The sequence below is a fragment of the Panicum virgatum genome, chromosome 8N (genome assembly GCF_016808335.1).
Source record: "Panicum virgatum strain AP13 chromosome 8N, P.virgatum_v5, whole genome shotgun sequence".
NCBI classification, from domain to species: Eukaryota; Viridiplantae; Streptophyta; class Magnoliopsida; order Poales; family Poaceae; genus Panicum; species Panicum virgatum.
In genome coordinates this window covers 15,429,453-15,445,930 of record NC_053152.1, presented here as the reverse complement: position 1 = coordinate 15,445,930, position 16,478 = coordinate 15,429,453, and the positions used below count along the sequence as shown (strand labels likewise).

The 16,478-nt window shown below is 44.0% G+C and overlaps 1 protein-coding gene across 1 annotated transcript; it reads left to right on the top strand.

Moving 5' to 3' along the window:
- Nucleotides 1-849: 849 nt before the first annotated feature.
- Nucleotides 850-3,713, top strand: LOC120684680 (cysteine-rich receptor-like protein kinase 40). Its single transcript, XM_039966562.1, has 7 exons — nt 850-1,216; nt 1,495-1,665; nt 1,753-2,017; nt 2,225-2,456; nt 2,552-2,702; nt 2,808-2,997; nt 3,377-3,713. Exons 2-6 carry the CDS (start codon nt 1,531-1,533, stop codon nt 2,991-2,993), a joined length of 969 nt encoding a protein of 322 aa, XP_039822496.1. The 5' UTR covers nt 850-1,216; nt 1,495-1,530; the 3' UTR covers nt 2,994-2,997; nt 3,377-3,713.
- The last annotated feature ends 12,765 nt before the right edge of the window (nt 3,714-16,478 follow it).

Here is a 16,478-nt window from a genome sequence, read left to right as displayed (position 1 = left end):
GCTGGGTATTCGGTGACCCGAAAATTTCGAATCGGGTTATTCGAATTTTTGAAATTTGGAGTTTTGAGAATTGATACCAAAAATTTGCCTAAAATAATAAAAATCCAACATTTGGGGTACCCAAAATTCAAGTTCGCGTTCGGGTAACCCCAAACTACTCGATTTCAAGCAGCAACTCTTCAGCAGGAGCGGCGGCGGCAGCTTGGCCAGGGCGCCCCACGGCAGGATGCGGGGGCAGGGGTGGGCCGCGGGGGCGAAAGCGGGGACGTCGGGGGGGGGGGGGCGAGGAGGCGCTGCGGCGCGGAGATTGGCGGCCAGCAGGGGCGATGGCGGTGGCGGGCTGCGGCGCGGAGACAGGCGGCCGGCAGGGCCGGGGGCGTCGGTGGGCGGCGGGGCCGATTGCACTGGCGGCCGGCGGTGGCGGGGGCGGGGCGTCGCCGCGTCGGGGGGTGAGGATGCGCCACGACAGGTGGTGGCACGATCGAGTGTCGAGGCGGCTGGGGGGCGGGGGTTACTCTGGTGGCGATAGTGTGGGGCGTGGTGAAGGCGGCTGTCTAGGGTTAGGGTTAAGGTGCTTGGTGGGCTGGGCTGCAGTGAATAAACATGCTTGGGCTGAGCTGTTTCGAGTTGTTCGCGTAGTTTGAGTACCGTAGTTCGATACCCCAATTACCTGTAATAATTTCGGGTACCGTAGGTTGGAACCAGAATTAAGATTCGGATTTGTTGGATTTTTCGAGTTCGAGCTCAGATTTTTCGCGTAGGAGTTTCGGGTATTCTGCCCACCCTTACACCAACAACCGCCGCATCGAGCAAACGCCGACCCGGCGGCAGGAGGACTGGAGGAGCCTGCACCAGAGGCGGCGCGCGAGCCAGTATGGCTGACGACGCGCGAGCTTCCGGGACGCGGTGACAAGAGCTCTCGTGCAAGGCTGCTGCGGGCCGCGGGATGGGCACAGAAGCAGGCTAGCACTACTTGCCCTGCATCACCAAAGCGCGTGACCACATGGGCGCTCATCGTCATGGGGCCTCTTAGGCCTCAGTCAAGTCAACTTCTCTTTGTTTACGCGGTTGGTTCGTAGCATCTCGCTCTCTCTCTCTCTCTCCATTTTTTTATAGCAATAATGGAGGCACCCATCTCAGAACCTCAACCTCTTGAGCTAGTGCTCCACTGCTCCTTCGAGTGTTCTTCCCTTCAGCCAGTATCCTTCAAGTGCAGGTTCGTGCTCCTAATTAGGATCTGGTTATTTTTAAAATATTTCTGCTTACTACAATCATGCTTGTGCGTATTCAGTGTTGATGCTGTGATTTAGTTTGTTTATGTACATTCAATTAATTTCCCCTTTTTCACCCGGTTCAAAATTTCCCCCTTTTCAACTCATGAATCGAAAAGGTAAGACTTATGGTTTGCTTTCTAATGGTTTCAGAAGAATCATCATGTTCTTGCTAGATGTATGTGTTCGGGTACATTATTAAACAAGATGCTTTGATTTGTAGCTCTCAGATCCATAGACTTCAAGAGGGCCATCAGAAATGGCGAGCCAGCAGAGTCTTGCTCTTGCGAGTACATTACCAAAAGACCTACCCGTGACCTTTATTAAGGAAATTACCAAAGATTTCTCTCCTGAACAAGAGCTTGGCCGATCTGTTTTTGGAACAGTTTATAAGGTGCGACTGACCCCTACCATTTAGACATCAAATTATTCCATACAAATCTGTTGTACGATAACTGATCCATGGAGGAGGGTTGGACAGGGGGTTCTTCCAGAAGGGGGTGGCATGATTGCTGTGAAGAGGCTTGCTGAAAATGCAGCAGTGCCACTCGGTGTATTATTTGCATCTGAGGTTACAAACCTTATGGCACTTCAGCACGAAAATATAGTAAAGCTGGTTCACTACTGCCATGAAGCGCAGAAGAAAGTGGTTCAGAATAATGGAAGATATGTGATTGTAGACATGACCGAAAGCTGCCTTTGCTACAAATATCTACCCAAGGGAAGTCTTGACAATTATATTTATGGTATGCAATACATAATCCAGCACCTCTCTCTCTCTCTCTCTCTCTCCACAGGATATGAACAATTGTCAAAATAGTTATTATGATTCTTATTTCCAATTTTCATTTATTTATTGCCAATAATGTAAGGAACATACACTTTCGGACACTCCTATCTTATAATACTTATAATTCACTAGTACTTTCTTTACTCCTTGACTCCTTGAGCAGACACTACGTTAATAATCTGGGACACGCGTTTCAAAATAATTAAGGGGATCTGCCAGGGTTTACATTTCCTTCACAAGGAATTGATTAGTGGCCCCCTTGTTCATATGAATCTCGCGCCTAACTCAATATGGTTGGATGATAACTGGGTTCCAAAGATTGCTGATTTTGGTCTCTCTAGACTCTTTGGCAAAGAGCAGACCCGAATGTACACAGTCAACGTTAAGGGATATAAGTAAGGCGAAACAAACTGTGAAATATACAGAAATAATTTTTTTCTTCTATTTATTATAGAGTAAATGCCATTTTATTCTTTAATAACTCTTGCAGTGGGTACATAGCCCCGGAATATCTATACAGAGGTGAAATCTCCACCATGTCCGACATATATAGTTTAGGCATGGTTATTCTTGAGATCACGACTGGAGAGAAGAACTGTGCAGTTTCTCAAGACAGATCTGCAAGACTGTTTGTCGACAATGTAAGATAGTATTGCTTTATGGCTTCAAATTTGGAACATCTGTTTAGAATATTTCCATGCATCTGTTTGATACATTCTCACTACGGATTAAATCCAACCCTGCAGGTACATAAAAATTGGCAGACAGATGAGCAAATAATAAACAAGTACCCATCACTAAATCACAATGGTCTCCAGCAAGTAAGAGCATGCATTGTAATTGGGCTGAAGTGTGTGGAGGCCGATCGGAACAGAAGGCCTTCCATAGTTGATATTGTTAATAAGCTCAATGGAAAACGTACCAATTTTTGATTAGGTATGCACACTCACATTGCTTTTGTCTCTTCAGATAATGTAGTTTCATTATGTTGTGTTATGTATTAAGTAGCGTTCCTCTTCCTTTTTCTGCTGCAAAGGCTGACAACTAAAGCAAATAGAATTTCTAGGATTATTACACTCCCAACATCATCAAATAAGTTGTGGTTTCATGTTTTTTTCACCTGCAATGACACTTCCCAAACTAGTCTATTAAAGCCAAAGATCAATTGCAACAGAACTATCAGTGCATATCGTAACTAACTTGTTGGCATCGATTTTTAAATACAACTTTGTCTTACATAGCCTAATATCAGTAGAATCATAGACTTTATAATATTTTCCTGTGGTGCTAATTTAGCATGTTATTGAGTTTTCAGGTCTCCCCTTTCCAGCATGCAAGAAACATGATCCTTCCAAGGAGAAATTGATGTCCAAGATGAAGTGAAACCTACTCTATGAGCAGTTGATGACATGAATTCTCTTCAGAACTCAGATCGTTGTTTTATAAATTCTCTTTTCCTGGAAACAGCGTGACACTGTATTATTGAAGTACTTTTCTCTCTGTTTGTCTCATTTTAAAGTAAAATTTCTGTTCCTTCACTGCATGAAAATATTTGCCTTTTTTTCTGGACAGCATATCATAACCTTTGTCACTGGAAATTGTTGGGTTTCGGGGCTATATCTATTATACATCGCACGAATTTGCTGCCTGTATGCATTCCCCAGCTCCAGTGTTCCTGCATATTCTCAAATCTTCATCCATATTCTCAAATGACATTACAACTTGAAGACTGGTCAAAGCGTCAGAAACTGCAAAGTTCTGCAGTGATGGGCTTGATAGGAGGAGTGCTTCTACCTCGGGTGCATTCATCGCTTCTGTACATTGGAATTTGGGTGCTCCAGTCTGCTAAAGTTGCAGCAGTCGCTGGAAGTCAACTCACCTGGCTCCTCGTGATGGTGCCCGTTGACTTGGAGCCAAGCCATCTCCCTTGTCTCCGCCTTTCCCGGCGCGTCCCCCTCCCCTTCACCTTGCCAGTTGGTGGACACTACACCACAACCCCGCAACGGCGACAGACAGTTTGTCGGTATAAATCGATATACTGACGGACAATCAGTTGGTATAAACTTATACCGACGGACAGCTCCCGTCGGTGCTAGTCCCGTCGGTAAAAGTTTTTACCGACGGACTCTACTTATACCGACAGACAATCTGTTAGAATAACATTTGCCGACTGACTGTGCGTAGCGAGGTTATACCGACAGACAGTTTTATGTTAAAAGTATCTTTACCGACTGACCACCCAACGCGATAATTTCAATAGTAAAAATAAAATAAAACTCACTTAACCGCAATTTAATTAGTACAATGAGAACATTCATTCATAACAAGGTCCCAATATAATTCCAGATGAATATTCGATTCAACGAGTGATCCATACACCATATAGTCATATATTACTCCACATAATCAGACTAACATATTCTTAATAGGTGAATATATGTAGCACATCATCCATACAAGCCAAGAGTCGAGATAAGATAACAACTATCAGTTCATATATCTATAGCCTTGCTGCACAGCCATTAGCTTAGTTGTACAAAAGACATCATATTCAGAGGTTTAACCTTCCACCAAAATCACACATGAGACAAGTGCAACAATTGATGTACTGTGCTTCCTCAGTGGTGTCATCCCAGCCAGCAAAAGTTCCACTGAAATCACCACAGCCTCCAAAAGATCATCCAACAAAAGGTCCTACCAGTTCAGCTGGTACTAGTTAATTAGCAGTGCCCAGTGCTTCCTGAAAATAAAGATCAATACAGAATAATAATCAGTCCAATACTAATTAATGATCAATATTGCTTGCAGCCAAACTAATGATCAATATTGCTTGCAGCCAAAATATGATCAATACAGATAATAATCAGCCTCCAAAATTGCTTGCAGCAGCCAACAAAAATAAAGAACATGTTCTAGCAGCCAAAAGAAATAATCAACATTCAAGATATATGAGCAACCAGAAGCTCAAAGTTTGATGAAAATGTAAATTTCAAAAAATGTACCTGCACTCCTGCAGCACCATGAGAAGGTTTTGATGTCCTATCATTGCAAACCTTTAACTGTCACAAGCAGAATCAATTAGGAAATGCTGGTTACTCCTCACAGATCAAAGAAACAAAGAAAAAATAAAGCTAAATTGATTATTACCCTCTTGTATGGCCATGCAATTGACATCATATATGCACCAGCCATAGATTCTATATTATCGTAAGGACGAGGCAGCATTGCATCTCTTTTCAGCACCAAATTCACAATAACTTCACAAAATTGCTTTCCAAGAGGCTGGTCTCCTACTATGGTGTTTGGATTAGTTGAAATAATTGTGCCCTTAGCAACAACTTGTTGTGATCTCAGCATAGCATATAGTATGACAGTCATTCCAACCTGCGGCAGGTGATGCAACTATTTCAAACGAGTATAAGATGGATGATCAGCTAGCATATTGTTGACAGCCAAATTTGGCACCTGCCGAGGCCGACCGGTCTGACCGGTCGGGTCGACCGGTCTGACCGGCCTGGTCTGTACTGTCCAAGTAGAATTTGGTTTTTTGTAAAGAGTCCTCATGTAATCCTACTCGTGAAGGGGTATGACTTTCCTGGCCTATAAATATAAAGGCTAAGGCCGATTGAGGTTATTCCCAATCGAATCAATACAAAAATCGCATTACTTTTTATCTCTCAAACCCTAGCCTTTTCCAACCCTAGATTGCTTTCTTCCTTCGTCTCGACGGCGTTTGAAGACGTTCTGAGTGGCCTGCCGACCTCAGAGCAACCCTACGTTCATGAGCTCCGACGGGGTCCCTCCCGAGCTCGCTGTTCTAGGTCTTCACGAGCTCCCTGCTTGCACCGGTCAGACCGGTCGGCGAAACTGGTCAGACCGGTCCGCTCAGGGTTTTCGCTGTGTTGATCGTTTTGACGATCGTTGCGCATTCTAGCGCATTCGAGTGTGTTGGCGCGATTCTGTGTCAACATACTTTTTGGCGACTCCGCTGGGGAACAGATTAATCTGGTTTTTAAAAACCGATCTAATCTAACTTCTCCGGAAAGATGGGTACTCATGGTGAAATTCACAACGACAACGTCATCAAGGCGACCATGTTGGAACTCACTGAAGACGAGCGCACGGCCTACCTCATCGCTAAAGAGCACCTGAAAGAGCAGTTCCTTCAAGGATTCAAAAAGGAGCGAGGAGGCCTATTCAAGAGGGTCGGGGAGTTCGTGATGCCATCATTTAAGCTAAACCAAGACAAGGTTGAGGTACTTCCTAATGATCCCTCTGAATTAGTCAAGCAATTCTCTCTTATGGTAGATTCGAAAATATCAGCCGCGCAAGTAGCTGTAGGAGAGAGTTTTGCTGGGCTCAATGATCAGATTGAGGCACTTAAAAAGGGCAAAGGTGTCGAGGATGGCACTTATATTCCAGAAACGAATTCAGCTGGCACATCTGCTACCCAGGATCAATTCTTTCGGATGTCGCCGAACTCGTTTCCAGGGCAAACGCCGTTGCCATCTACTGTCCACGCGCCACCGGTCCCACCGGTCTCCTCCACCGGTCAGACCGGTGTGGGCGGTCAGACCGGTTACACGACCGGTCAGACCGGTCCATCAAGACAGTGTCCAGTGCCCTTTGCACCACACGCTTCTATTCCCGGTTCGGCCGTCCCTTGCCGAACCAATGAGATAGTGATGCATGCCGGGCCTCATACTACATCACAGTAGGGATCTGGACCTCACTGAGGGCCGATTCCTAACACAAGCATGACTTACACCTGTCCTACCACGCAACGTGTTTCGGCCTCTTCGCATACATCGGCCAGCGGTACTTATCAGGCCAATTTCAACAGGTTTAAAGAGGATTTGGCCGATGTGCTTAAATCTAAACTAGGGATTAATATGGGTGGGTCGCATTTATATCAAAAGCCGTATCCTCCAGAGTTTGATTTCGTTTCATATCTTGCTGGTTGGCGCATTCCCGAGTTTGTGAAATTTAATGGTGAAGATTCTCGTACGACTTGGGAGCATATTAGCCAATATGTCTTGCAACTGGGAGAAGCGGGTCTTAACGATGCTTTGCGCGTTCGCTTATTTTCTTTATCTTTGACCGGAACCGCTTTCTCTTAGTTTTCCTCGCTTGCGCCGGGATCGATTTTAAATTGGAATCAATTAGAGCGCAAATTTCATGATCACTTCTTTAGTGGGGAAGCCGAAGTTAAATTGCTAGACTTAACATCGGTTAGACAAAACCGAGATGAATCGGTTTTGGATTATTTCCAGAGATTTAAAGCTTTAAAAAACCGTTGTTTCAATTCGTCTCTTTCGGAAAAAGATTTGGCGGATTTGGCATTTAATGGCTTGCGTTCTTATTCGAAAGAGAAACTAGAAGGTTTTGATTTCATTACGGTTAATCATTTGCAAATGTGAGCTGTTGGTGTTGAATTTAAGTATAAAAATTCTAAAGATTCCTTTAAGCCTCATCGGTCTAACACGCATGTTGTTGAGAATGATTCCGACTGTTCAGACGATGAGGAAAAGGGAGTGTACGCCGCTGAATTTATTTGGCCGTCAAAGGACAAACCTTCTATGTGTCCTTTGCTTAAGCCGGTTCAAAAGAATCGGCAAAATGAGATGAAATTTACTTTTGATGTTTCCAAGTGCGATAGGATTTTTGATGAATTACTTAAACATGGAAACATTCGTTTGTCTCATGCTATACCGTAGCCGAAAGAACTAAAAAGGCATGCATATTGTAAGTGGCATAATTCTTTCTCACATGCTACTAATGATTGTAATGTTTTCCGTCGACAGATCCAATCGGCTGTAGATGAAAGATGATTGGTGCTTTCTGAGATGCAAGTAGACAAGACCCCCTTCCCTATCCATACTTTGGAACTGGATAATCCAAAGGTTCTCCTTCGGCCGGAGCAAGCCGAAGGGGCTCAAGGGAAGAATGTGGTGATTGGAGATCCAAGGCCGATAAATGCAAACGATAAGATTCTGGCCCGAGAAGTCGTTGCTGAGAAGACTCCTGATGGGAAGCCAACTTTGAGGATTTTTGTTAATGCTCCTAAGCCCGGGGGGCAAGCAAGTTCCTCCAGTCAGCCTGCTGTCCAGGCGCAATCGGTCAGACCGGTAGCATCAACCGGTCAGACCGGGTACAATGACCAGTCAGACCGGCCCAGGGAGCAGCTCCGAACTTTCAAGCCGAAACATCCGGAAGAGGGTACTTGGAAAATAAATGTGCCAAAACTGTAGGGTAGGCGTACAAATCAGGGACCTACCTTTGGGCAGTTATTGAACAAGTACACTAAGGCCGTTCAACAAGATCGGCCATTAAAAATGAGGCCTCATTCACCACCGCGTCGGGGCAATGATTCACCTCCAAAGAGGGAATTCATCAGGCGCAGGAGTAATTGTCCTCAGTTTCCTCCACAGGAGGTGTATGCTACTATGCCTTGGTCCCCACCGGCGTCAAATGCAGTTAATCCGGTGTGGGAACATGAGGGGATTTGGCTCCAGTGCTTTCCAATGCCATATCCACCACCATATCAGAGGGAGGAAAGATCAAGGACGCCAGTACATGACCGATTGGGAGCACACCAATCTGGTCCAGCTCAGCAGGCGCCACCGGTCACACCGATCTCAGCAGAGACCGGCGCGATTTGTTTCTCCGCAGGTTGAATACCATGAGAAGGAAATGAAGTTAGAGGTGCAATCAGAAGCTACTCCAGAGAAGGCTAAAGCCGATACTGTTGTTCAGATCGGCGAGATTAAAGTGGTTGTGCAAGATAAGGGTAAGGAGCCGATGGTGATTGATAAATCGGCTACTTCTTCTGCTCCTCCTGTCTAGAAACCTTTTACTGCTAACAATCATGAGGCCGGTGGCAGCAATGTGGCGGACAAATACCATCAACCTCGTTGGTGTCCCGAGGGATTGCCGCATACCCAGAAGAGGAAGCTCCAACGTCTTCGCAATAAGGAAAAGAGGGAGCAGGATGCAGAGAAGGCGAGGGATGAGTACTTCAACAAATACAGACCCATGATCCCTCAAGGCAAGGTGTGGCAGGTCAAGACAGTTGACCAGCCAGCAGAAGGACCGGTCGAACCGACCCCGGCGACCGGTCAGACCGGTGCTTCTGACTGGTCAGACCGCCCTGAGCCACCGGTCAGACCGGTTGAGCCCAGTGCAGAGAGTACAACCAAATCAGCGGTGCCTGTTTCGGTTTCTCGAGTTGATGGAGTAGAACCAGCTCCTCCAACGATGGAAGAGGAAGAATTGGTGGACTATGAGACGTCTCCGGAGTGCAACAATTTGGAGATTAACGTTGTGCATATGTCTTCGGATTACCTCATAATTCCTGAAGAGGTGGTGGTTCATCTTCAATTTGGGCCTCGTGATGCTGTGTTCCAGAAGCCCAAGGAATCGGATAATCACTTGAAAGCTCTCTACATGAGGGGACATCTTAATGGAAAGCTGATTTCTCGCATGTTACTGTATGGTGGGGCTGTTGTAAATTTTATGCCCTACTCATTGTATAAGAAGCTTGGTGGGAAGGACAAGGAGCTGATCAAGACCAACATGACGGTTAGCGGTGTAGGTGGAGGTGATCCCATTGGTGCCAATGGAGTTACGTCCATGGAGTTGACCGTTGGAAGTAAGACGCTTGCCACAGCCTTCTTCGTCTCGGAAGTGCAAGGTAACTTCAGTTTAATACTTGGGCGTGATTGGATTCATGCCAATCAATGTGTTCCGTCTACTTTGCATCAATTTCTTATTCAGTGGATCGGTGATGAGGTTGAGATAGTGCTTGGTGACACTTCTTCCTTCATAGCTACCGCAAATTCCAATTTCATTGGTGCCAATGACAACATCAAGTGTTTATCGGGCTTGGATCTGTCCGATTATGAACTTATTAGTTGCACCAAGGAGGGTTTCGTTCCTGCAACTCTAAAGTCGATGGAAAATCGGCTAAATCACTTAATGCTGTAAAGATGAGTCCAGCAGGCGACTCAGGTGCAACCGGTCGGACCGGGTCCTACGACCGGTCAGACCGGTACTCTTCGGATCGGCCATCAGAGCCAACCAGTCAGACCGGTAGGTTAGACCAGTCAAACTGGTCCAATGCAGAGTGGCTCCAGCAACGCATTGAGCACTATCGGGCGCGTACAAACGATATGTGCAAAACTATTAAATAATCAGAAGACATGGACAAGCTGGGCCAAGGTTTTACGTCGGCTGATTCTTTAGAAAAGGTAGATTTAGGTGATGGTACTATTCCTAGGCCGACTTTTGTAAACAAGAATTTATCGGTTGAATTTAAAGCCGATTTGATAAGGTTATTAAAAGAATATATCGATTGTTTTGCTTGGGAGTATTCTGAAATGCCGGGATTGAGTCGTGATCTTGTTGAACATCGCTTACCAATCAAAGCCAGTTTTAAACCTTATAAACAACCTGCTAGACGTTTCAATCCTAGTATTGATGACCGAATTAAAGAGGAGATTAATCGGTTATTAGATGCTGGTTTTATTCGGTCTTGTCGTTATGCAGATTGAATCTCTAATATTATGCCCGTTGAAAAGAAAGATCCGGGCAAGATTCGTGTTTGCATTGATTTTAGATATCTCAATAAAGCTACTCCTAAGGATGAATATCCTATGCCTATAGCCGATATGCTAATTAATGAAGCATCGGGACATCGTGTTATTAGCTTTCTTGATGGTAACGTGGGTTATAATCAAATATTCATGGCCGAGGAAAATACGTCTAAAACGGCCTTTGTGTGTCCCGGATTTGTTGGTTTGTTTGAGTGGGTGGTTATGACTTTTGGCTTAAAGAATGCCAGTGCAACTTATCAGAGGGCTATGAATTTGATCTTCCATGATTTTCTTGGTGTTATCTTGGAAGTGTACATTGATGATATTGTTATTAAATCGGCCAGTTTGAATTCTCATTTAGCCGATTTAAGACTTGCTCTTGAAAGGATGCGTCGGTATGGTTTGAAGATGAATCCACTCAAATGTGCTTTTGGAGTATCGGCGGGAAAATTTCTTGGTTTCATCATTCATGAGAAGGGCATAGAGATTGATCCTAAAAGAATTGAAGCTATGAGGAAAGTTAGGCTCCTATTTGCAAGAAAGACTTGCAAAAGTTTCTAGGCAAGGTAAATTATTTGAGAAGATTTTTTCCTAATTTGTCCGGAAAGATTGATGCTTTTACTCCTATTCTTCGGTTAAAAAATGAAGCCGAATTTACTTGGGGGCAAAACAGCAAGAGGTATTTGAGAAAATTAAATACTATTTGTCTTCGCCACCGGTTCTTAAAGCACCTAGGAGAGGTGTTCCTTTTAAACTTTATATAGCGGCCGAAGATAAAGTTATTGGAGCTGTTTTGACTCAAGAGACCGAAGGAAAGGAGTATGTTGTTACTTATATAGTCCGACGACTTATTGATGCGGAAATAAGGTATACTTTTATTGAAAAGTTGTGCTTGTCTTTATATCATGCTTGTACTAAATTGCGACACTATCTACTATCTAGTACATGCATAGCAGTATGTCAAACCGATGTGATAAAACATATGTTGCAAAAGCCGATTTTGAGTGGTAGAATCGGCAAGTGGGCATATGCTTTGATAGAATATGATTTGGCTTGTAAACCTTTGAAGTCTATGAAAGACCAAATTGTAGCGGATTTCATTATTGGGCATCGGATTAATGATGAGCATGATTTAGAAATCGGCCATATTTTTTGCACACCATGGAAACTTTATTTTGATGGATCGGTTTATGATGATAGGAGAGGAATTGGTGTTGTCCTTATATCTCCAAGTGGTGCTATTTTTTAAATCTCAAACCGATTAGAAGAATATTGCACAAATAATCAAGTTGAGTATGAAGCATTATTATTCGGCTTGGAAATTTTACAATCCATGGGCGTGAAGCATGCTGAAGTTTTTGGTGATTCGTTTCTCGTTGTGCAGCAAGTATCCAAGGTATGCCAATGTTATAATGGTTCATTAAATGCATATCTTGATAAGTGCCTCGAAGTTATTTCTTCTTTTGATGAATTTGTTATAAGACATTTGCCAAGAGAAGAAAATGGACAGGCTAATGCTCTGGCTCAGCAAGCATCTAGTTATAATATTAGAAAAGGAAAATTTAACATTAGAAGACCGATGCAAATGATAGCCGAGTTGCAGTTTCTGGACGAACCGGTCAAACCGGTTGACGCGACCGGTCTAACCGCCCCGACCGGTCTGACCGGTCCGGAGACCGGTCTAACCAATCAGATTGCAGAAAACACTGATGCGGCTATGAAAAAAACCGAAGATCAGGATTGGAGAGTTCCTATAATCTCCTATCTTAAAGATCCTGGTCGTGGTGCAGAGAGAAATATTCGGCGTGCAGCGTTCAAGTATATTTTAATTGATGATGAGTTTTATCGTCGAACCGCCGAAGATTTGCTTCTCAAATGTTTCGACTCGGATCAGGCCAAAGTTGCTATGGGAGAAGTTCATGAAGGCATCTGTGGTACTCATCAATCGGCTCCTAAAATGAAGTGGTTGCTTAGGAAAACCAGTTTTTATTGGCCTTCCATGATTTCGGATTGTTTCAAGTATTATAAGGGATGTGAAGAATGTCAACAGTTTGGGGATTTGCAATTGGTACCTGCTGCATCGTTACATCCTATCATTAAACCATGGCCATTCCGAGGTTGGGGGTTGGATTTTATTGGACAAATTAATCCTCCATCTTCAAAGGGGCATCGCTTCGTGTTGGTTGCTACGGATTATTTTACTAAGTGGACCGAAGCAGTTCCTTTGAAGAATATGACACATAGGTATTCCTCAAACTTTGACTACGGATTAAGGCTCTTCATTTATATCAAAGGAGGTATGCGCATTTATCGAGTCTTACAAGATCAAGTTGCTCAATTCATCTCCATATTATGCTCAGGCCAATGGACAGGCTGAGTCAAGTAACAAGATTTTCATCAAGCTTATTAAGAAGAAAATAGAAGAAAATCCTAAAAGGTGGCATGAAGTGTTATCCGAAGCATTTTGGGCTCATCGTATATCTCGTCATGGTGCTACCAAGGTTACTCCTTTTGAGCTTGTGTATGGTCAAGAGGCCGTTTTACCCATTGAGGTAAATCTGGACGCTTATAGATTGGCTAAGCAAAATGATCTTTCTGCTGTTGATTATTATAATTCAATGATGAATATTATTAATGAGGTGACCGACAAGCATATGAAAGTTTTAAAGGAGATTGAAAAGGACTAACTTCGGGTTGCTAGAGCTTACAATAAGAAGGTAAAAGATAAATCTTTTCAGGTTGGGGATTTAGTTTGGAAGACAATATTACCTCTTGGGATGAAAAGCAATAAGTTTGGTAAGTGGTCACCAAGTTGGAAGGGTCCATATAGAGTTGTTAAAGTTATCTTCGGGAATTCCTACATGATGGAGACGTTGCAAGGAGATCGACTACCTAGAGCTATCAATGGGAAGTACTTGAAGAAATTCTACCCAAGCATGTGGCAAGATGCATGAAGAAGGATGGCCGGTTTATGAGAATCGTCCTTAGCAGTATTTTTTAGGCCCTAGTATTGTATATAATACTTCTATTTTGTTTTTTAGTTTGTAAACTCACTAAAAAGCAGGGGGCATATGTTGACAACCAAATTTGGCACCTGCCGAGGCCGACCGGTTAGACCGGTCTGGTCTGTACAGTTCGAGTAGAATTAGGTTTTTTGTAAAGAGTCCTCATGTAATCCTACTCGTGAAGGGGTACGACTTCCCCGGCCTATAAATATAAAGGCTAATGCCGATTGAGGTTATTCCCAATCGAATCAATACAAAAATCACATTACTTTTTATCTCTCAAACCCTAGCCTTTTCCAACCCTAGATTGCTTTCTTTCTTCGTCTCGACGGCGTTTGAAGACGTTCTGAGTGGCCTGCCGACCTCAGAGCAACCCTACGTTCACGAGCTCCGACGGGGTCCCTCCCGAGCTCGCTGTTCTAGGCCTTCGCGAGCTCCCTGCTTGCACCGGTCAGACCGGTCGGCGAAACCGGTCAGACCGGTCCGCTCAGGGTTTTCGTTGTGTTGATCGTTTTGACGATCGTTGCGCGTTCTAGCGCATTTAAGTGTGTTGGCGCGATTCTGTGTCAACACATATCACAAATAGAAATTTTGCTGCAGGATAAGAAAATTACAAGGGCATCATGTGCATAGCGATGGGCATCATCAACACTTGGTGTGGATGTATTGGTCATAGCAGGCACTAATGGAGCTGCAGCATGCCTTTGGTTTAGCAAGTTCTCCCAATCAGAAAGATTGTAATCTTCGGACAGCATGCCTTTGATTCTGCAGCACGCGCTTGCAAAAAAAAACCGCACAAGATGAAAAGTTTAGAAAAAGGCCGGCGCCAATATGGATTCTACATTTACCGACTGATAGTTCGATGTAGTACACAGATTTGCCGACAGACTAGTCATCGGTAAATATGAATACATTTACCGACAGACCGTGTATCTGTAAAACAAGAATCACCGACAGACCATCCATCAAGAAACTTTACCAACGGACTGTCCATCGGTAATATTGTATTTTTACCGACTGACTCCCGTCGGTAATTTGGTGTTGTGGTGTAGTGGGAGACGATGCTACCACCATCATCTCTCAAAGCATGCTGCTGCTGTCTGCGTCTTGCTTTAATCTACTGCTGGTTTTGGACTGCGATGCTCGTTGTGATCTTGATTTGTGGATGCGCACATCTCCTCTGATGCTTTAACTGTATGATTCCGCTCTCTTTGACTTACCTATCTCTGGTACCAAATCACGCAGAACGGACTTATCTGTATGGGCCTGACCGGTAACACTCAGAGAAATGTTAATAATTTAGCCAACTATTGACTGTAAGGATTCTTATAGCCTATCTTTCAGCCTACTCATATAGTGGTTTAGTCCTTCATTATTAATATATGACCCACATGTCTCTCTCACAAAATTCTTGATTCTTATATCGAAGCTGGCTAGCCCACTTCCTTTCTCTCTCTTATTCTCTCTCCTTCACTTCATCATTCAATCTGTTTAGGGTAGTCTCAATGCGTCGTTTTCATAGCATTAATGACCAGGCCACGTATACAAAAGAGCTGAGCTGGCATGAAATTAAATGAGGGAATTGAGAGAATCGAGAGAAATCGTCTCTCCTATGAGAAACAGAGTCGGCTCCAGCTCCAATGCATTGTGAAACGATTGATTTTACGCTGGGGGCGAGGAGTAGTTTCCTCGGGCGGATCCTGGACTCCTTGCCAGCCCCTGCTGCTGGTGTGATTGGTTGAAGGAGCTGAGCAAATTGACTGATTGAACAAGATGGATCTATGTGAATAGTTTCAGAGTTGGAGAGTGCAGTTTCTTTGCACGGTTTCATGGGCGACGTGGGATCTATGAAAACTACTGGGTTGGGACTGCCCTTACAGTCTGCTATAATATTTGCTTTTAACAAAGCTATGAATTGCATTTATTTGGAGACTTCTTTGGTGAATCTGTCGATGCATTTGAGGACTTTGCAGTTGATTACTGGGGTTTCTTTATACAAGCTGCTTGCTGTTCAGATTGCGGCTGCCGGGAAGCTTGTGCAGGTTGCGACAACTTTGATTCCTGTGCAGCTGCTGTTCGTCCGTGCACATCGAGTTCCTCCGCGGCTGTTCGGAGACGTGGATTAGCGTACCACACGTACGCTGATATCAAGGTCGTCACCACGACGGCTCCTGGAGGACCGCCGAGGCTCTCTTCTTTCTTCTCTTCAACGGGTGCCGGCCGTGGGTGGCCGCTGCCGGGCAGCCACCAAATCACACGCAGTCAGGTGCGTACTAGTTGGTGCATGATAGGTGTTCGACGGAAGCACCCAGTGGAAGGAATGTGATATGCTTGTTTCGGTGCACGTCCGCGTGCCCGTCTCTGCCTCTCTGGTGCTTCAGCAGGACTACAGCATTTTTCACCTTGCCTGCATGGTTGATCCGTGCCACTGCTAGAATGCCGCCAAGGCCACTGCTCAAATGCGTCGCTCTGTCTGCTACCCTTGAGTTAGAATTTATTACTTCCTTCTCAATTAGGAATCTTGTGTACCTGGTTTTTAAAATAAAACCGAATGTATAAAATAAAACCGCATAGGCTAATTAGAATTAATATAAAAATAAGACTTATAGCTAATAATACAATTATCTATATCATGCCTTCCTTAATTTATTAAATATTCTAACACGTACTTTAGGGTACATATTTATTATTATGTAGTTGCAATAGATTCCATTTTGCATCACATTCCCATATGTGTTTGATATATATTTAGTTGAGTCATTTGTATGTGAATTGGTATTCTTATCTTTTTCATCATACATGAATACAAGGAGACACA

Coding starts and splice junctions, on each gene's coding strand:
- LOC120684680 (XM_039966562.1), top strand. CDS start 1,531: ATGGCGAGCCAGCAGAGTCTTGCTCTTGCGAGTACATTACCAAAAGAC. Junction 1,666..1,752: donor TTTTTGGAACAGTTTATAAG/GTGCGACTGACC, acceptor AGGGTTGGACAG/GGGGTTCTTCCAGAAGGGGG. Junction 2,703..2,807: donor CAAGACTGTTTGTCGACAAT/GTAAGATAGTAT, acceptor CCAACCCTGCAG/GTACATAAAAATTGGCAGAC.